Source organism: Somniosus microcephalus, chromosome 16, assembly GCF_052327205.1.
Source record: "Somniosus microcephalus isolate GS21.2 chromosome 16, FLI_Smic_1.0, whole genome shotgun sequence".
NCBI classification, from domain to species: domain Eukaryota; kingdom Metazoa; phylum Chordata; class Chondrichthyes; order Squaliformes; family Somniosidae; genus Somniosus; species Somniosus microcephalus.
Window position 1 is genome coordinate 24,763,499 of NC_141002.1, and position 21,626 is coordinate 24,785,124.

A 21,626-nucleotide genomic window follows, 5' to 3' on the forward strand; every position below is an offset into this window, starting at 1 on the left:
TCGGAAAACCTCTGCATTCGCATGCGGTGTCCGCAATGCCACATGCGTGCAGTCAATGGCGCCCTGCACCATGGGGAAGCCCGCTATCCTCGCAAATCCCAATGCGCGTTCATGCTGTTTGGCCCGGGTCATCAGGAAAGAGATGTACTGGCGTCTCCTTTTATAGAGGGTATTTGTCACCTCCTGGATACAGCAATGGACCGTGAACTGGGAGATATTGGCGATGTCCCCAGTAGCTGCTTGAAAGGAGCCGGTGGCATAAAAATTCAGAGCTACTGTGACCTTCACTGCCACCAACAGAGATGTCCTGGTCCTCAGTTGAGGCTGCAGATCTGGCTGCAGCAGATGGCAGAGTTCAGTGACCACCTCCTTGCTGAAGTGCAGCCTGTGCAAACACTGCTCCTCAGACAAATGAAGGTAGGAGAATTGTTCCCGGAATACCCTGGGAGGGTAAGGTCTCCTGTGTAGAGGCCTGTTGGCCCTCTTCTCTCTGGCCATGATTGCCACTCTCTCTCTGTGTCTCTGATGCCTCCGATTCTGCAGGCGCAGGACAGCGCCCCGAATCAGTGCAGCCCCTATAGTCTCTTGACAATCGAAGCAATGAAGGTCAAATCCAAAAGAACCTGCAAAGTGCTGCTCAGTAACCAAAACTACTTCACACAGCATTGACTCTCTACAGAAGTCTCTCTCTCACTCTCTCTCAGAATCTCTCTCTCTCTCTCTCAGAATGAGTGGTGCAAAAAATGTCTCCCGCAAAAAAAGGCAGGAAGAGGGCGCCTTTAAACAGTGCTCCCCCAGCCCTTCCTGACTGCAAAACGTTCCACTCTCCCTGTCGTTGCTTGCGGCAGGCAGAAAGGAAGGGGGCGCCATTCAATGTCCAGTCCGGGGCGTTGCACGCTCAACTGACGTCACGGTCTGCGGGAGCAGGAGATCGTGGCAGTAGAGTTTAGCGCCACTGCAAAAACTTTGGTCAATTTCGCAAGCGGCACAAACATCGCTGCGCCCGGGCGCTAGTTGCTTTGCGCCCCATTAGCACCCTAACGGGAGGCGCAAAGCCACCACATTTTTCCCCCTATGACTCTTATTGTGTGCTCTCTTTTCTGGCAAGGAGGGAAAGAAGAGAAGGTTGAGTGAGAGTGATGGAATGAGTGTAAGGAATGGATGGGTTACATCTTTAGAGGGAGACTATGATGGATTGGGGTGGCAATGCAAAGGAGCCTCCTTGTGTGTTGTTAGTTGGTATGATTGCATTAGGATGATGGTGAGTGTGAGGGGTGGCTGGTAAGATGGGGATGTCATAATGTAGATAGAGAGAGAGGGATGGGTGGACGTGAAAGATATGTTGGTGTGAGTAAGGATGTACAGGAGCAGGGTTGGGTAGGCAGAGTAATGGGGATGTGATGAGAGGAGCAGCAGGATGAGGTTGAGTGTTGCTTTGTACTTACCTTTCCTGATCTAATGAGATCATTGTAACATTTCCGGTACTGCACCCAGGTCCTCCTGAACACATACCTGCTGTTCACCTCCTCTGCAATTTGGAGCCTGTAGTGTATGTAACCGTCCACCTTTAAGAGAACTATTTTAGGTGCGGCACTACTTTATCTTGGCTGCTGTATACTGTAATACCGACGGTGACCACACCGGTATATAAGTGCTGTGTCAGGATTTATTGGGCAGATTCGCCCTGACCTTCGAATAGTAAAGTCCTGTTAAAGTTACTCTTGTAGTCTGTGTATTAATTCGCCATAATACCTACAGACTTTACAGTGGCGACGAGTTCGATCTTACCCTGCGGCAACAATACTTCCGAAGCAGTTAACGAGCGTCGAGAAGAGGCACCCGCCCTCGTCGTTCTGCTGAGAGAAAACTCGAGTCTGCAGAGCAAGGAAGAAAGAAGAATTCAGACACGAAGCTTTCCATCAGCAACAGGCACTGATTGTCCCTTCTGCCACGGTGGTGAGTGAGCCGATCAGCACGAGAAGCAAGTCGGCCACGGTGACTGTGAGTAAAGGGAAAATAAAAAAATAAACGGAGGATAAGGGCGGTGAACTCGACCACGGTCGGGGGGAAAAGAGCCGGACAGAAGTCGGGCCCAGAGGCGCTGAGACTGGGGCAGCGTGGAGCACGGAAGACGCGGTACAAGCTGGCTGGGAGACGCAACGGCGTCGTGAGACAGCTAGACCGCGACCGGCGAAAAAGGCCGGGCAGCGACCGAGGCCACGAAGCGCTGCGACCGGGATCGTAAGGCGCGGGAAGATATAAAAATAAATAAATCGCGGAGAACTCAGCCGCAGCCGGGGAGGAAAGCACCGGACTGCGAGAGGGCTGGGAGGCGTGATTGGAAGCCGCTGAGGGAGAGACAGAGCCCGAGCGAGCGGGAGAGACAGAGCCCGAGCGAGGGAGACTGAGCGAGATCCAGCCCAGCGGCTGAAACTGTTCGCCGTCAACGGGTTGTACCCAGCGCCGGTTGCCCTGCCGAGAAAAGGGAACAAGGAACGCACTGAAGCCGACGCGCAGGCTGCGAACCCCGAAAGCCAGCGGTCGTCGCCCGAGGGAAAAGCTTACCCCTCCCGCCAGGGGAAGAAACGCGGGAAGCCGCCATTTTGAAAGTGGGCGGGGAAAGAAGACAAGCGCGGGAAACCGCCATTTTGGAAAAAAAAAAGTTAAAGAAATATTTCGTTGTTGTTTCTCAGGAAGAGGGTGAAGATGCCTAAGCGTAGTAACATCAACGGTTTCGATTCCGATGTGGAAGATTGGGCCACGTATGTAGAACGCATCGAGATATATTGTAAGGTCAATAAGATAGCAAATTATGACAAAGCTCTAACCTTACTAAACTCAATGGGTGCGAAGACATACGGGTTATTGAAGCATCTTCTATCACCAGCTAAACCGACGGATCAGTCTTTCGCTTATATTGTTGCTGTCCTGCAGGATCATTTGAACCCCGCACCGCTGATGTTAGCGGAACGATCTAAATTTTACGTGAGAACGCAACTAAAAGAGGAAAGCAACGCAGAGTACCTGGTTGAACTGCGTAGACTAGCAAAATACTGCCAGTTTGGGGTAAATCTGTCAGAGGCACTGAGAGACAAGTTCGTGTGCGGAATGTCGAAGGAAGGAATACAAAAACGACTGCTCGAAGAGAACGATCTTACACTTGAGAAGGCTGTCCTTATTGCAGCATCGCACGAAGCCGCAGCGAGAGGCACGGCGGAAATGCAGCGGAAGACAGCGGTACTCAGTATGGATCAAATGACTTCGGGTACAACGAAATGTTATCGTTGTGGGAAGACAACACACGATCAGAACCAATGCTGGTTTAAAAACCAGGAATGTAGGAAATGTGGCAAGCCTGGTCACATAGCTAAAGTATGCCGGTCAGGAAAGAAGACCAGCAATAATAAGTCACCGCAGAAGAAGTACAGAAAGGTACATAAGGTGACTGGGAAGAGTACAGATGAACAGAATTCGGATTCAGACTCCAACAGCAAGGAACTGGGTAGTCTGAGGATTCACAATGTGAGTAAAGAAGCTGACCAACAAACTATCTGGGTCACACTACAGATTGCAAAAGTCCAAGTGAAAATGGAAGTGGACACTGGATCGGCGTTGACGGTCATGAATAAGCAAGATTACAAAAAGTTGTTCAAACATATTCCCCTACGGGATACTGAGATAGTATTGCAGACATACACGGGGCATAAAGTATACCCCATCGGAAAGATAAAAGTCAAGGTGAGACACAAGGGCAAAGATCACCGAGGAATGGACATGTATGTGCTACCCGAGGGAGGTCCACCACTTCTGGGACGGGAGTGGATCAGGAAAATAAAGATAGGCTGGCACTCACTAAACACAATGACGGTAGATTCCGGAAAGGAAGATGTCAAACCTGAACGGTTGTCCAGAATATTGGACGAAGCTAAAGAGGTATTTCAGCAAGGACTGGGAACACTGAGAGGAATTAAGGCAAAAATCAAGATTGCAGAACATGCAAGCCCAAAATTTTTCAAAGCCAGATCGGTACCTTACGCGATACGACCTGCTGTGGAGGCAGAACTGGAAGAGCTTGAACGTTCAGGGGTACTGTCTAAGGTGGACTGGAGTGAGTGGGCCACGCCCATTGTTCCCGTCATGAAGTCTTCATCAAGTAACAAGCCAGGGGGACCGGGAAAGGTCCGCATCTGCGGAGACTTCAAGATCACAGTTAATCCGGTGCTTCACACGGTACAATACCCGCTTCCGCGGATTGAGGATATCTTTGCTTCATTGTCTGGCGGGAAACACTTCACCAAGATAGACCTGGCACAAGCATACTTACGAATGGAAGTCGAGGAAGAGTCACGCCAGTATCTCACAATCAACACACACAGAGGCTTGTATCGTTATAATAGACTGGTTTTTGGAGTAGCTTCGGCTCCAGCAATTTGGCAGAGGGCCATGGAGCAGGTCTTACAGGGGATTCCAAGCACTCAGTGTTACTTGGACGATATCCTGATTACAGGAGAGGACGAGGAGGAACACCTCGCAAATTTGAAACTGGTGCTCACCAGGTTGAAGGAATATGGCCTTCGAGTTAATCGCCAGAAATGTGAGTTCTTCCAGAAACGGATCTCGTACTGCGGTCATGTCATTGACCAAGAGGGGCTGCACAAGTCACCTGACAAGATAGAAACTGTCGTGAAGGCCCCCGCTCCGGAAAATGTATCACAGTTGAGATCGTTTCTGGGGTTGATTAATTATTACCACAAGTTTCTGCCAAATCTATCCACGGTGCTGCATCCGCTGAATGCTCTGTTGCGGAAAGAAGTACCATGGAAGTGGAGCGAGGACTGTAAGAAGGCCTTTCGCAGAAGCAAGGCGTTGATTACCTCTGAGGAAGTGTTGGCTCATTTCAACCCAACGTTACCTCTTCATCTAGCTTGTGATGCTTCCCCTTATGGAATTGGAGCAGTACTTTCACACAAGTTACCAAATGGCTCGGAAAGGCCAGTCGCATTTGCGTCCCGATCATTGACCTCCGCTGAGCGAAATTATGCTCAGATAGATAGGGAGGCCCTCAGCCTTGTGTGGGGAGTAAAGAAATTCAATCATTACCTGCAGGGCAAGAAGTTCACATTACTGACAGACCACCAGCCGTTGGTGTCCATATTCAACCCTAACAAGGCCGTTTCCACTATGACAGTGCAAAGGCTACAGAGGTGGCCCGTGTTACTTGGGGCACACCAATATGACATCGAATACAAAAGGTCCAAACAGCATGGAAATGCTGATGGGTTATCGCGCCTACCGTTGCCAGTAGTAGAAGAGGCGGCTACAGTGGACCCGGTAGAGATGTTCCACTCATCCATAGTGGAATGTCTACCAGTAACAAATTCGATGATCGAAAATGAAACAAGAAATGATCCGACTCTCTCACGAGTCTACGATTTAACGGTTGAGGGATGGCCAGCACATGGCGAACCAACGCTGCCCGCATTTTCGCAAAGAAAAGAACAGCTGTCAGTGTGCTGAGGAACCTTGATGTGTGGATCTAGAGTGGTGATTCCACCCAAACTTCAGCATAAGGTGCTAAAGGAGCTTCACGAGGGGCATCTGGGTGGAGTGAAAATGAAGAACCTAGCAAGAGCGTTTGTGTGGTGGCCAGGTATTGATGGAGACATCGAAGAAATAACCAAGAGCTGTCTAGGATGCCAGAAGGTCCAAAACGCGCCACCACAAGCTCCTCTGCATCCATGGGAGTGGCCCTCATCTCCTTGGCAAAGGGTACACGTCGACTTTGCTGGTCCATTTATGGACTCAATGTTTCTAATCGCGGTGGATGCACACTCCAAGTGGCCGGAGGTAATAAAGATGTCCTCCACCACCACGGAAAAAACCATCACAGTATTACGGACCATATTTGCCAGGAATGGGCTGCCGGAACAGATCTGTTCTGATAATGGACCGCAATTTGTGTCCGAAGAATTCAGGAAGTTCTTAAAAAGGAATGGGGTCAAGCACTACACGTCAGCCCCATACCATCCCGCCACCAATGGATTAGCTGAAAGGTTTGTCCAGACCTTCAAGAAGGCCATAAAGGCCATGGGTAATGAAGACATCAACCTACAACATAAGGTAGATAACTTCTTGTTGGCGTACAGGAATGCAACACATGCGGTCACAAACCAAACTCCCGCCATGATGTTTTTCAATAGAAGACTAAGATGCCGGCTGGATTTGATTAAGCCAAACGTCAGATGGGACGTAGAGAACCGGCAATTTCAGGGCATGAATGAAAGGCCAACTAGATCCTTTCAGATAGGTCAACAAGTTTTGGCCCGGGACTACCGTACCGAGAAATGGCAGCCTGGAACTATTGGGAAAAGGCTAGGGCCGCTGATGTATACCGTGGACATTGGTGACAGCATCATAAGGCGACATGTTGACCAGATCATAGGGTCATCCACAAAGGACCAACCTACTCCACAACCTTACACGGCTAATGTTGAAGCAGAGATACCCAGAGCACCTACCTCCGATCTGGTAATACTAGAATCAGATGAACCTGACACTGTCCTTCAAGCCGAATCGACCTTGCCAGAAGAACCTACTACCCCGCCGAAAACTACTACACCACCGAGGCGTTATCCGGACAGAGTCAGGAAGCCTCCAGAGAGACTGAATCTGTGAACTGTTTTGCATAAGTTGTATATATGTTATGATGTTATGTTAATGGGGAATAAGTATGTTGTAAGCTAAAAAGGGAGGATTGTAGTGTATGTAACTGTTCTACCTTTAAGAGAACTATTGTATGTAACCGTCCACCTTTAAGAGAACTATTTTAGGTGTGGCACTACTTTATCTTGGCTGCTGTATACTGTAATACCGACGGTGACCACACCGGTATATAAGTGCTGTGTCAGGATTTATTGGGCAGATTCGCCCTGACCTTCGAATAGTAAAGTCCTGTTAAAGTTACTCTTGTAGTCTGTGTATTAATTCGCCGTAATACCTACAGACTTTACAGAGCCAGGCTCTTTTTGTCTCCTGGGGAGGTCTCTTCCACCCATTTGAAGGGAAGAGGACCTCCCTGCGTGCTCTCACTCCCTCCACAAGCGTATGGAGGGAGTCATTTGAGAACCTGGGTGCAGCCCTCTGCCTCTGTGCAGTAATGTCTCCAAGTGTTTGGAGCAATCAAAGCATCCAGTGCAGTGACTGCACACTCCTAGAGGAACCTTCAAATGCAAGGTGGCCACAGCCCCTTTAAATATCCCAGCTGAAAACACATCATCGTTGATGTCATCAGACCCGCACCATTTAATAGGGCCGGGTAACGCACAGGGCGGGCTTAATAGGCCCCATTAGCGCAATGTCAATTTCTGCAGTGGGATGAAAGCTAGAACAGGATCGCGACTCGCCACGGTGACCACCCGCACCGGATCTGCCCAGGTAAAGAAAATTTCGGCCCTTATCTCTGGCCTTACAACATGTCACTGATCTTCACCAAGCTGATAGGAGTTATGTGGTGCTGGCCCAGGAGAGGGATGATGGTGAAAGGGGATATAGAAGGGGCAACTCCACTCAAGCACTCCCATTTCTCACCCATTGCCCCCCCGCCCCACCACGCCTCCCCCATAAGTACCCGACATGCTGCCTCATCTCCTGATGGCCGAGTCTGCAGGTGCAGGAGGAACAGTCTTTGACAGGGCCCTCAGGGGCTCTGAAACTCAGAGACCGTAGGCCAAAAGTTTCTCAGCAGCCAGGGCTGGGATCTGAGCAGCCTGCCTCTACCTCTGCTGAAGCCACACAGGATGAACTACGGAGAAGTGGGAGGAAGCATAAGAGAAAGCTATTGAAATTCACCAAGGGTATGCACATGGATGTTTGACAAAATGTTATGTTGTTAAGTTTCCTTTTCTTATAACAACACTCAAAATTTATTGATCAACTCCACTTTCACGTCTTCACCATTATTGCGTCTCGAGTGTCAACTCGCCCTTTCACTTGTTTCATGATGAATGTCAAAACATGCTGGGATGTGCAATGGGTGGATGCGTGGTTGAAGGAGTGTTTAGTGCAAAGGGAGATGGGGGGAGAGCGGTTGGGGTTGGTGGTGGGAGTGGGCCAGAAGATTGCATTTGTGATATTTTCCGGTGTGAGTCACCACTAGCTGAACATTTGAGTAATTAGGGAATCTCTGGCATCCGGGGTAGCAATGTTAGCGGCTGTTCTGGTGCGCTGTGAGACCCTTGAATATGTCTCCAGTAGAGCCCTGGAAGGAACCAGAGGTAAAAACATTGAGTGCGGTGGTGACATTCACAGCCACTGGTAATGTGTGGGCACCTGGTCCAGCAGTAGCGGGTCTTCTTCTAGGAGCCTACAGGTGTCTACAACTACCTGATGTGACTACCTCAACCCCGCTCCTGTTTATCTCTCTCCTGTGCACCTGCTGATCCCAGCACAGCACGTCATCGCTGCCATGGATGGTGATGGTCTTCCTCTTCTGATGTACTGTCAAAAACATCCAATGTGCCTGCCATCCTGATGGTGTCTGTTTGAAAGCCTCCAAACTTCTGTAATACCTGTACGGTGACAAGAACTCTCTGCTAAATGTTTTCTCGAGAAAACTTAAAAAGCAGCTGTAAGAACTGAGCATTTATTAAGTTTGGGAAATTTGAAGTGGATAGGCCCTCACAGTGCACCTGCAAACTTGCCACCTTTCTCCGAGCCCCGGGAAACCTGTACTGGAGGTGTTAAATCCGAAACCATGTTAAATTCTTGTGCAAAGGCCCTCACTTGCATCCAATTATCATCTTAAATTATGTATTCATTGCCCACCCGCCTGTGCTAATGATCGCACCGACTCCAGCGAGCAAGTTGTTCACCCGCAGCCAAACGCTCCTCAGTGAAACCCGGAACTCGGAGCGTTGGAGGCAGGTTGCGGTCACGATTCTTTTTTCTCCAAATTTAATTACGCACCCGATCCCAACCCACCCGCTCTTGCCTGTTAAAAGTTCCCCGTGTCTTTGAAGAATGGAAAGAAACAAGATTTTCATTAATGCATGAAAAGGCACAGAGGAGATCAAGATGTAGTGATTTGACCATGGTACTGTGAAAGAAATAGGGATTCTGAGTACTGTAGAGTGCATTCGGTATGTGAATGGGCATCTAGTGCAATCTGAAATAGAACGGAATCAATAGCAAAGAAAAGAATGGGGTTGGACAGTTCCTTTAAACTGTCTCCTCAGATTTATGGCTTTGTAAATATATTGGAAAAAATGGTCAATGCATGTACCACTGATCAGCACTTGTCAAAATAAAAATCTTTGTTATTAGATCAAACTGTCAAACACGGTTGTATTGGTTTTAAATGATCTGAATAGCTTTTTGGATCTTAAAGATGTGCTCTGCAGCACCACAACCAGAGGAATAAGATGAAATACATGCCAATATGCATAACAGAAATGGTGAGTATAATATAAACAGTACTAAAGAGTTTAGTGCAAATAGCTGATTTCTGACAGCAGTACACATAATGCAGCCCTTACCCACTTATTATTATTATTATATCCATGTGTAATTGAGACACGGACTGCAGGAGTTGGTTACAACAGGTGTTTACTGAGTGGAGACAAAACTGGAACTACTATGCAAAGTTACTACACAGGCTTATATACAGGGGTGGTCACTACTGGTACTGCAGTGTACAGGGGCTGCAGAATATAGTTCCTTCTGCAAAGTACATACACTACAATTCCTCCCCTTTCAGCTAAACAGTACATAACATTCGATTAATAATTAAATAACATATTTACAATTACAGTTGCTAGATTAGCTGAAGTTAAGCAATTATAAGTTCAGTCTTTGAGGAGGCTTCCTGATTCTGCCTGGATAACGCCTCTTTGGAGTATCAGGTTCTTCTGGCAAAGTTGATTCGGGATCAACGTCGTTGTTTGGTTCGTCTGCTTCCAATATCACCGATTCGGAGGTAGATGCAATTGGTACTTTGGTTTCATCACCAGGTGTATCGGATCGTGGTGTGGAATTGACGTTTTCCAGTGACTCTAGAATCTGGTCAGCATGGCGCCTTACAATGCTCTCTCCAACATCCACGGTATACATTAGAGGTCCTTGCCGTGTGCAGATCGTTCCTGGCTGCCATTTCTCTGTGCGGTAGTCCCGGGCCAAAACTGGTTGACCTATCTTAAAACTCCTGGTCGGCCTTTCATTCATATTCTGAAACTGCCTGTTCTCCACATCTCTTCTGATGTTTGGCTTAACCAAATCCAAGCGGCATCGTAGTCTTCGATTGAAGAACATCATGGCTGGAGTTTGGTTGGTAACCGCATGTGTCGCATTCCGGTAGGCAAACAAGAAGTTATCCACCTTGTGTTGTAGGGGTATGTCTTCATTACACATTGCCTTGATAGCCTTCTTGAATGTTTGAATGAACCTCTCAGCCAATCCATTGGTGGCTGGATGATATGGGGCGGATGTGTAATGCTTAACACCATTGTTCTTTAAGAACCTCCGGAACTCTTCAGACACAAACTGTGGTCCATTGTCGGAGCAAATCTGTTCAGGCAGCCCATTTCTGGCGAATATGGTTCGTAAGACTGTGATAGTTTTTTCTGTGGTGGTTGAGGACATTTTTATTACCTCTGGCCACTTTGAATGTGCATCCACCGCAATTAAAAACATCGAGTCCATAAATGGACCAGCAAAATCAATGTGCACCCTTTGCCATGGAGATGAGGGCCACTCCCATGGATGTAGAGGGGCTTGTGGTGGGGCGTTTTGGACCTTCTGGCATCCTGTACAGCTCTTGGTCATCTCTTCGATTTCTCTATCGATTCCCGGCCACCACACAAACGCTCTGGCTAAGTTCTTCATTTTTACCCCTCCCAGATGACCCTCATGAAGCTCATTGAGCACTCTATCCTTCAATTTGGGTGGAATTACTACTCTGGATCCACACATCAAGGTTCCTCTGCACACTGACAGCTGTTCTCTTCTTGGCGAGAATGCTGGCAACAGTGGTTCGCCATGTGCTGGCCATCCCTTCACCGTTAAATCATAGACCCTGGAGAGTGTCGGGTCATTTCGTGTTTCCTTTTCTATGTTTGCATTCGTCACAGGTAGACATTTGACTATGGTCGAGTGGAATATCTCCACAGGATCCACTGCAGGTGCTTCTTCCACCGTCGGCAACGGTAGGCACGACAATCCATCAGCATTCCCATGCTGTTTAGTTCCTTTGTACTTGATGTCATATTGGTGTGCCCCTAGGAAAAGGGACCACCTCTGTAGCCGTTGTGCTGTCATTATCGGGACGCCCTTCTGAGGGTTGAAAATGGAGACAAGAGGTTGATGATCAGTTAGTAGAGTAAATTTCTGACCGTGCAGGTAGTGATTGAACTTCTTCACCCCCACACCAGGCTGAGGGCCTCTCTGTCAATCTGGACGTAGTTACGCTCGGCTGAAGTTAACGAGCGTGACGCAAAAGCTATCGGCCTCTCTGAACCATCAAGGAGTTTATGTGACAGTACCGCTCCAATGCCGTAGGGAGACGCATCACATGCCAGTCTTATCGGTAGTGATGGGTTGTAGTGAGCCAATACTTCTCTTGAAGTGATTAGGTCTTTACTCTTCTGAAAAGCCCGCTTACATTCATCGCTCCATTTCCATGCTACTCCAGTTTGTAGTAGGGTGTTCAGTGGGTGCAGAATTGTGGACAAATTCGGCAAAAACTTATGGTAGTAATTCACCAATCCTAGGAATGACCTCAGTTGCGACACATTTTCAGGCACTGGAGCCTTAACTACCGCTTCAATTTTGTCAGGGGACTTATGTAACCCCTCTTCATCAATCACGTGGCCACAATACGATATCTGTTTCGTAAAAAACTCGCACTTGGGGCGATTGGCTCGTAGCCCGTGTTCTCTTAGTCTAGTGAGCACCTGCTCTAGGTTGGCAAGGTGTTCACTGTCATTTTCACCTGTCACTAGGATGTCGTCCAAGTAACACTGAGTCCCCGGAATCCCTTGCAGGACTTGTTCCATCGCTCTTTGCCATATCGCCGGAGCTGATGCTACTCCGAATACCAGTCGATTATACTGGTAAAGACCTTTGTGAGTGTTTATCGTGAGATACTTCCTAGAGGATTCTTCAACCTCCATCTGCAAATATGCTTGTGCTAGGTCAATTTTTGTAAAACGCTTCCCTCCAGATAGTGAGGCGAAAATATCTTCTATCCTCGGAAGAGGATACTGTACTGTGTGAAGGACTGGGTTCACCATCACCTTGAAGTCCCCACAAATGCGAACCTTCCTTGGCTCCTCAGACTTATTGTTTAACGTTTTTTTCATGACAGGAATGATGGGTGTCGCCCACTCGCTTCAGTCTACCTTAGATAACACGCCTGCATCCTCCAGATTCTCCAGCTCTGCCTCGACGGCTGGGTGAATTGCATACGGTACCGGTCTTGCTTTGAAAAACTTGGGAATTGCATTCTCTTCTATTTTTATCGAGGCGGTTACGCCTTTAAGAGTTCCCAGTTCTTGTTGAAATACCTCTTTAGCGTTAGCTAAGATTATTGACAATCGACCAGGTGTGACGTCGTCATCCTTTTTACCAGCCACAGTCAGTGCCTGAATGGAGTGCCAGTCTAAACTTATCTTTCTGATCCATTCACGTCCCAATAACGGTGGTCCACCATCTTGCAGTATGTACAGATACAATTTATGTATTTCTTTGCCGTTGTATTCGACAGGCACCCTTATTTTCCCTCTGGGGTATACTTTCTGCCCCGTATACGTCTTCAAGACAATGGATGTCTCTTTCAAGGGTATGTGTGAGAATAGCCGCTCGTAGTCTCGTCGATTCATGACGGTCAGGGCTGATCCAGTATCCAATTCCATTTTGACTTGGGACCCTGCTATCGTGAGGGTGACCCAAATGGTTCGGTGATCCTCTTTCGCGATTACGTTGTGAAGTTTGAGACAGCTTAGTCTCTTGTTCCCGGATTCACTATCGCTCTTCTGGTCTTCGGAACTACTGTCCGTCATCTTTTGTACTTTCCTGTACTGTTCCTTAGTAATCTTTTTGTTGTCGTTAGTCTTCTTTCCAGACCTGCAAACTCGTGCAATGTGTCCCATCTTTCCGCATTGCCTGCATATTTTGTCCTTGGACCAGCAGTCCTTCTGGTCATGGGTTGTTCTGCCGCAGCGATAACATTTTTCAAATCCCCGTGTCATTTCATGGGTGCCGTATTCCTGTGGCTTTTGCTGTATTTCTGCAGCTCCCCTTGCTGCTGCTTCGTACGATACTGCCAAGCTGAAAGCCTTATCCAGCGTCAGCTCTTCCTCTGAGAGTAACCTCTTCTGGGTTCCTTCACTCAGGAGTCCACAGACAAATTTGTCCCGTAGAGTATCTGTCAGTCCTGCTCCGAACTGGCAGTGCTTTGATAGCTTGCGTAGTTCCGTAAGGTAATCAGCATTGCTCTCATCTTTATGCTGATTTCTCCTGTGGAATTTAAATCTTTCTGCTATCAGCAGCGGTGTAGGATTTAGGTGTTCCTGTAGGATATCAACAATTGCGTTAAAACTCTTCACCATCAGTTTGGCTGGAGTGATCAGGTTCCGCAATAGGCCGTATGTTTTTGCGCCCATTAAGTTTAGTAGTACCGATGCCTTTTTCTCATCGGCTACTTCGTTTGCTTTGCAATATACTTCGACTCTTTCTACATACGTGGTCCAGTCTTCTATTGCATTATCGAAGGCAGTGATATTGCCAGTCTTCAGCATCTTGGAAATCTAAGATGGCGCCTCCCGCGCTTTGCCTTCTTCCCCGATTGAACAAAATGGCGCCTCCCACGCTTTGCCTTCTTCCCCGCTGGATTAAGATGGCGCCTCCCGCGCTTTCTGTCTTCTCCGCTGCTGCTAGCGCTGTTGCTGGCGTTTTTATGCCTTGATGGCGACGCCCTATGGTCTTCGCGCACTTCCCCCCCGCGCTGCTGCTAACGCCGCTCTCCGCGGTCCCCGTGGCAAACTGCAGCTCCTCGCGGCTTTCTGCGCTTCTAATTTCTTTTATTTTCCCATCGTCAGAGCAAACCCTACGGGACACTTTCCTCCCTCTTCTCGGGTCTGTACGCTGCCTGGCTTCGTAGCACCGGCCGCGCCCTGTGTGCTCCACCCTCTCTCTCTCTCTCCTCTTCCCGACAACGCTGCTCGGCCCCGTTGAAAAGCCACCCGATCGAGCTCTAGCCCGCCGCAGCCCAGGAAGGATCAGTGTACTACCTGCCACCAGCCCGATTAGCTGGAACACCATAGACAGGATAACCAAGCCCCGCTCTCGACAGCCTCTCCTGCAAATCTTCAAATCCGATGAATCAGAGGCGGTTGCCCACGGTCGACGCCCGTTTCTTCTGTTTGTTTTCTTTTTCTTTCTTCCTTCTGGCCTCGACCTCTGACAATTTCGCTTCAGGGATGGATCCCCATGAGGTGGTGCAGGCTGTAGGTAAGTTCGGATCTGCTCGTCGCCAGTATTATGTCCGTGTGTAATTGAGACACGGACTGCAGGAGTTGGTTACAACAGGTGTTTACTGAGTGGAGACAAAACTGGAACTACTATGCAAAGTTACTACACAGGCTTATATACAGGGGTGGTCACTACTGGTACTGCAGTATACAGGGGCTGCAGAATATAGTTCCTTCTGCAAAGTACATACACTACAATTATTATTCTCTTACCCACAAAAAACTAGCTTTTCTATCCAAGTCTGGGTCTTCGTTCATGGCCCAGCCTGCCTTGGGATGTTTTACTACGTTAAAGGCGCTATATAAATACAAGTTGTTGCTGTTGTTATAGATGGTGGAAAGGCTTTGGGGAGTCAGAAGGTGAGTCGCTTGCCACATAATACCCAGTGTCTGACCTCCTCTTGTAGCCACAGTATTTATGTGGCTGGTCCAGTTAAGTTTCTGGTCAATGGTGACCCCCAGGAAGTTGATGGCGGGGGATTCAATGATGGTAATGCCATTGAATGTCAAGGGCAGGTGGTTAGACTTTCTCTTGTTGGAGATGGTCATTGCCTGGCACTTGTGTGGCATGAATGTTACTTGCCACTTATCAGCCCAAGCCTGAATATTGTCCAGGTCTTGCTGCATGCGGGCACGGACTGCTTCATTATCTGAAGAGTTGCGAATGAAACTGAACACTGTGCAATCATCAGCGAACATCCCCACTTCTGACCTTATGATGGAGAGTAGGTCATTGATAAAGCAGCTGAAGATGGTTGGGCCTAGGACACTGCCCTGAGGAACTCCTGCAGCGATGTCTTGGGGCTGAGCTGATTGGCCTCCAACAACCACAGCCATCTTTGTGCTCGGTATGACTCCAACCAGTGGAGAGTTTTCCCCCCGATTCCCATTTACTTCAGTTTTACTAGGGCTCCTTGATGACACACTCGGTCAAATTCTGCCTTGATGTCAAGGGCAGTCACTCTCATCTCACCTTTGGAATTCAGCTCTTTTGTCCATGTTTGGACCAAGGCTGTAATGAGGTCTGGAGCCGAGTGGTCCTGGCAGAACCCATACTGAGCATCGGTGAGCAGGTTGTCGTAAAAACCCATCTGGTTCACTAATGTCCTTTAGGGAAGGAAATCTGCCGTCCTTACATGGTCTGGCCTATATGTGACTCCAGACCCATAGCAATGGGGTTGACTCTTAACTGCCCTCTGAAATGGCCTAGCAAACCACTCAGTTGTACCAAACCGCTACAAAGAAGTATCACCATATGAATTGCAGTGGTTCAAGAAGGCATCTCACCACCACCTTCTCCAGGGCAATTAGGGATGGGCATTAAATGCTGGCCTTGCCAGCGACGCCCACATCCCATGAACAAATAACATTTAAAAAAAGACATTGGTTGAATTGTGGCCCTCGACAAACGCTGAATGAATAACAGAATTATGTACTACGTTGGTACTCAGCACAGTGAACATGGACTTGGCAGCAGGCAGGAGAGAGGTGAAACTATGTAAGTCTGGAAGAGCTGCTAAATGAGAGACAACCTGTATAGGTTAAGTGGCTTTTAGTCTCACTTGAATAACATTATTCATATGGTCATATTATGGAATAGATCAAAAATAGATTCGTTGTTTTTAACTGGGAGTCGGGGGGAAGCTTGCAACAAGTGACGTCCACTACGTTTTAAATAAGCCAATTGCTATTTACAAGATTGGACTGCATTGCAACTGATTTACCTACAATTAACAATTATTGTTTTTAAAATGAAAAAGAGACCTTGCAGCATGTTCAGTTGCTATTTATATTTTTGCTCGGTTTTGTACCTCCACAACTCTGTTTCTAAGACGACTTATGAGTGATTTCACACGCTATTTATTTTTATATTGCCAGTGGACCTCTCATGGTGTTGCCTATGATAAGTTGGATGATGTGTTGTTTTATAAGGACCGGAGGGCTGTGTCATGTAACATACGGTGCGCTATTCTTTGACTAAGGTGGAGTTGCGTGCCTTTAAGTCTAAAATTTTAATTGTTGCTAAGTAAATACAGCCTCTGGTCAATCACCGTTCAGGTGTTATTTAGTCAGGAAACTTTGCAGATTGAACAGTTGCTGATCCGGGACAATGGCCTAGAAGTTCGATTGGGCGGAAAACAGCCGCTGACACCGTGGGCCAAGGTTATTGGCTGCCCACAAAAAGAGCGCAGGCAGCACCGGTATTTTGGTGCTGTCTGCTGATTTACGTGAGTGGAGCGGAGAATCTCTTGTGCAACGCGCTCTCTCCAGCGCTAACCTCAGCAAGGGGGCGAAGGTCGCGTCTGAAGGATCGGTGCGGCTTTCTCAGCCAATGTGCTGTTTCGGATCATTTGGTGGCGGCTCCTGGGTTTTGCTGGGTGAGGAGGTATCAATTCCGCTGATGGCCCACGTAGGGTTGAAGCATTGTGTGTTGTGGCACATTAGGAGGCATTTGTTTGTCCACGGCTCCCCTCTTACTTTCGCAGACATTTGTCTTGGTCTTGTGTGGAGTCCACAAATGGACACCAGACTGCCTGGCATAGCACTCCCACCTTCGCTGGCTGCCATAACTCCACAGATGTTTCACCCAGATGGTTGCTGTGCGGAGGTTTGTACTCCACCATGGTGCTGAAGGGAGAGGGGGCTGGGGCTGCACTATCTTGCAGTGAGCAGTGACCCTGCGCTAACCTACGTATCACGTAGGGGATTCACTCCCTGGTGAGTGGGTCTTGAAGCACAGGCTCAGGCCTGGAGGAACTGTGACTGGAAACACCACATAAAGACTGTGGCATAGATGTCCTTAAACCATTGCATGAGAAATCAATTGAAATACATTTTTTTTAAAAAGGGGAACATGAACCTCTTGGTCAGGAGTTTACTGGTGTAAATGGTGCAGAAGAGAGTTCAATTAAATTTTTAACAGCAGCAGACTTTTGAAGAACTCTTGGTGAGAATATGGTGTTAAGTCTTTAAAAAGACTTCCAAACTTTGCATCTTATTTTATCAGTTCCTAAACTAGAAAACCCAATGTATAAAATTTAAGGAAATGCAGCTTTGATTTTTTTCCTGAGATTCTTACAACTGTAGTACAGTATAGTTTATTTTAAAAGATTTATCTCCTGTAATGTTTGACTGACCCAGGGAGGAGATTTGATGCATCTCATTGGAAGCAGTTTTCATTCAATTACATAGTCTGAGCTCTCCATAGTTACCAGTTATCTCAGCAGCTGTTTACTGTATGGCTTCTAGCTCACCGTCGCTTTCTCCCGCCTCTACGCGCGGTCAATGGCTGCATGCACGGGCGTGGTTTGGAGAGGGCAGTAAGAGGAGCGGCGAGTTACAAAATGGTTGAGTGTTGATTGACGTCACACTCCTGCTAATTAAAATACTTGTGGCGAACGCAGGCAACAACAGCGCTGCCGACCTGCCTACATGGCGGCCGCCACTGGACCTGCCGGAAGCGGGCGGAAGTGAGGCGCCGACATTTTTTTTCAGTAAAATGGTCCTTAACAGCCAGCACTAAACCTTCCAATTTCTAGGCCAATATCTTTCTTTCCATACTCTTTCTGGGTAGTTTTTGCATCTGTATGAAGTGTGACATTAGCATGCACAAATGTATTATTTTAGTATCAGTTATAGAAGATATATATATATGTTAGGGTAGCGTTTCTGCTTTGGGTGGAATCAGAAAACTGTGCCCAAAATGCGCTCCAAATTGCGCTGGTTAGGTTACAGTTCAAATTTCTGATAATATTTATTTACATAATAATCATATAAAATCTTCAATGAACCAGCAAAATTGGGCAGCGTAATAGAACGTAATCGTTTTTTTCCTTTCCAATAAAAAGTATTCCTTAATGTATTTAAGAGTGGTTACCTGGTACAGTTTTATTAATACAGCTGAAATGGGTTTATGACCAAAAATAAGCATTTTTATTAAGAGCTCTAGTCCTCCACCTGTGCGGAACCTGATTTAAAATCACTGTAAATGACTTAAAAGAATGATACTGAACCATTTAATCGGTTCATTGGTGTACACTAGTCAGCTTCTTAGTAAATTAAATATTTTTTGATATGAAAAAAACTTTTAAAACATGCCGACTACAGCCTGTGTGCCTAATGAAATGAGTGCAATTTGAAGAGTCTTCCCTAACCAGCACAATCGGCAGACTCTTGCATTTTCCACCTGGGGGCTTGGCCAGTTTTGTGGGCGGGTCCTGATCTGGGCTAATTGAATCTTACACCAGCGTAAAAGATCGCGGAAAACACAAACATAAGTGGTTTTCGGTGTAACTCGTAATTATAATTCCCCGATCTTTTGCGCTGGTTCAACCGCTTCCGCCTGGATTGCGCTGATATCACTAGCGGAAACTCTACCACATAATCTTCTATACCCAATATGAAAAATTATATATAATAGATAGATACATAGATAGTTGTAAACTTATTCTTTACTCAGCATTAAGGATGCTTGTAGCCTGAGTTGCACCCACCCTCTTTTGTGCCGTACCGCTCAGAAGGTGCAACCGACTGCTCAAGCAATGAGATGTTCCATTTCCTGTCCTTATGGCTGCTGATTTAAATTATACAATTAGTTCTGAATTACTGTAGTGTTTAATTTTGGACCTTTACCAACTGGAAATGCACATGATCCTCAATAAGCATTAAGGCGGAAGAGACTAATCTTTGCTGTTTTTAAACTGCAATCCCAGAAGATCAAATGACATTATTCTAACCCACTGTGCCACCAAGTCTCCATTCCTTATCTTTGGGGAAAAATATAGATAGTAGTCTGAATGCAACCTCTCCATTGAATTGGGCAAGCTACAGTCTATCAGTTCCAATTACAAACTGTTTGTTTTCCCCACCCAAGTAATGAGAATACAACAGCAGGAAGTACGATGTTATCAACAAAGGTTTTTTTTTAAACTAAAAATGATTGCGGAAGATTCCCATCAGTTCTGGGTTTCTGCATGGGGTGCCACATCTAGCAATTATAAAAATCATATGCAGATCCACTATTTATTATTGAATGTAATGCATTTTAGTGAAACAAGTTGGATTATTTTACAATAACCTTTTTTTTATTTTATTCATCCACATGTTGCAGTTTTTACATTTATACATCAGTCTGATACTTCTTTACACTATCTGATTCACAATGAGCTCTTGTAACATAGCAAGGGCTTCAGGTGCTCTTACGGAATCGGGGACGGGGAAGGAGTAGTTTAATACTACTGCATACAAAGGAACCCTAACAGGAATTTAACTAAAAAAGAGCAGGGGGAAGCTGTTTGCCGTATATAGAAGAAGCATTAACCACTATACAACCTAAAAACAAAATGCTGAATCGTTGCTTAACAAAAGGGTCATTAAGAGAATTAATCTATTGCTGCCAATCACTTCATTACATCTATTTCTTACAACCAAACATAAACGACTTTTTTTGTAATTCAGGGATATATAAAAATATCAGTTTCTTAATCTGAACTTTACAATATATACATTATTTGCACTGTTAAATTATGATTAAGTTTAGTTGCTAAATGCTACATTATAAATACCAACATTTTTCTTTGAAATTACAGATTGCAGCTACTTTAATGCTTGCAATATTAGAATTGGGGGGGAAGCAGATTTGCACCAATATACCCCAGCCTGACCTTTTTTTTGCCCCTCTGGTCATTCAGCCCCTTTTGTATTGCCTTTACAAACTCATTGCAAATACTTTTACTGTAAGTGAACATTTAAGACCATAATAACATGAAGCACCAATTAAGACATATTAAAAGGTTACAAAGTTAAAAGCATTTTGCTGATGAAACCGCTTAAAGCTTTCCCGAAGTGTAAACCCGGCATTATGATGAAGTTCTGAGTTGTACTGGATGCCCAAAGAACTGCAGGCAGGTAGCCCAAGAAAACAGAGAAACAAAGTACTGCCACAGGTGTAAACAATAGTACGTTTATCCACAAGTGTCGTATCAGTCTTTCCTGGATTTAAAGTAGACTTGTAGCATTCTCGCCACCAACAACTTTATCTCTGGGTATTCTGTAGCTCCAATTTAATTTACAGGTTGCTTCCACCAGACATTTTAGTAACACCATTTAAATTCACAGGGTAGTTATGCGAGAAAAGCTCCTTGCAGATTTGGTTCGTACCAATGCTGCTCTAGGAAATTATACAATTTTTCCCTTTGTGCCCCTTTTTCTTTTTGGGTTTGATGGTCCGTGGTCCAACACTGGACGCCGGCAGCACCGACGACGGCCCTGTAAGGTCATCTGTATAATACTGGTATCTTTGGGCCCTGGGCTGTGGAATAGGTTGCCCGAGGAAGTAGCCTTCTTCTTCTGAATCGGAGGATGACGAGGAGCATGTTGAGCACCAGGAGTCATCGTCGTCAGCGTACAAGCCAAGAAATTTGTCTACGACTTGATTCTGTAGTGCATAGTCTGGGTTATGATTGTAGTGCCCGTACATTTCCTGGTTTTGAATGTATGCTTGCCTTTCACGTGAGACTTTGGCCTGGATTAACTTGTCACAGTCTTCCGGAGAGTAGAAACGAGGCCTTTCTCTTGGACACCTCCTTTCTGTGGCCAGATGGAGGGCATTGTCAGACCGGGACTTCCTGCTCCTGCGGCGGCGATGGTGGTGCCGATTACCATGTCCATCAAAATTGTACGCACGCCGGCGAGTTCTTTCACTCATTGGAGGTTGGCGAATTTCTATCTCCTCATAGTTCCCATTATCGATAACGTCATCAGAAAATTTAACTTGCTGTGGCCTTGACTGGGACTTTGACCTTCTCAGCATCGGGTTGTAGAGAGGCTTTTGCTTTTCCTCTGGTGTCATGACCTGGCACAGATCCGATGTCAAACTCTTGAGGGATTCTGTGCTGCGGTGACGCATTGAGGAGTTCATTGTTCCCATGTTACTCATTTTTTCACAGTCATTCTCCATTTCTTGGAAGTCCTGTAGAGCAAACATGGACGACCTTTGCTGGCTGTCTCCATCTACTGAGGCACCTACAAAAAAGGATTAGGGAAAATAAAATAATTTGTAACATTACTTGGCAATGTTAATTATTTACTACCGCTATGTACTAA

At 46.5% G+C, this 21,626-nt stretch overlaps 1 protein-coding gene across 8 annotated transcripts in view; it reads right to left on the minus strand.

Moving 5' to 3' along the window:
* Nucleotides 1–19,584: 19,584 nt before the first annotated feature.
* prickle1b (prickle homolog 1b) overlaps nucleotides 19,585–21,626 on the minus strand; it is a 249,999-nt gene continuing 247,957 nt past the window's right edge. For all 8 annotated transcript variants that reach the window (XM_086008703.1, XM_086008697.1, XM_086008701.1 and 5 more), the window contains one exon: nucleotides 19,585–21,545. In XM_086008703.1, coding sequence (XP_085864829.1) covers nucleotides 20,692–21,545 — 854 coding nt within the window. In that variant the 3' untranslated portion in view covers nucleotides 19,585–20,691. The remainder of the gene's footprint in view (nucleotides 21,546–21,626) is intronic.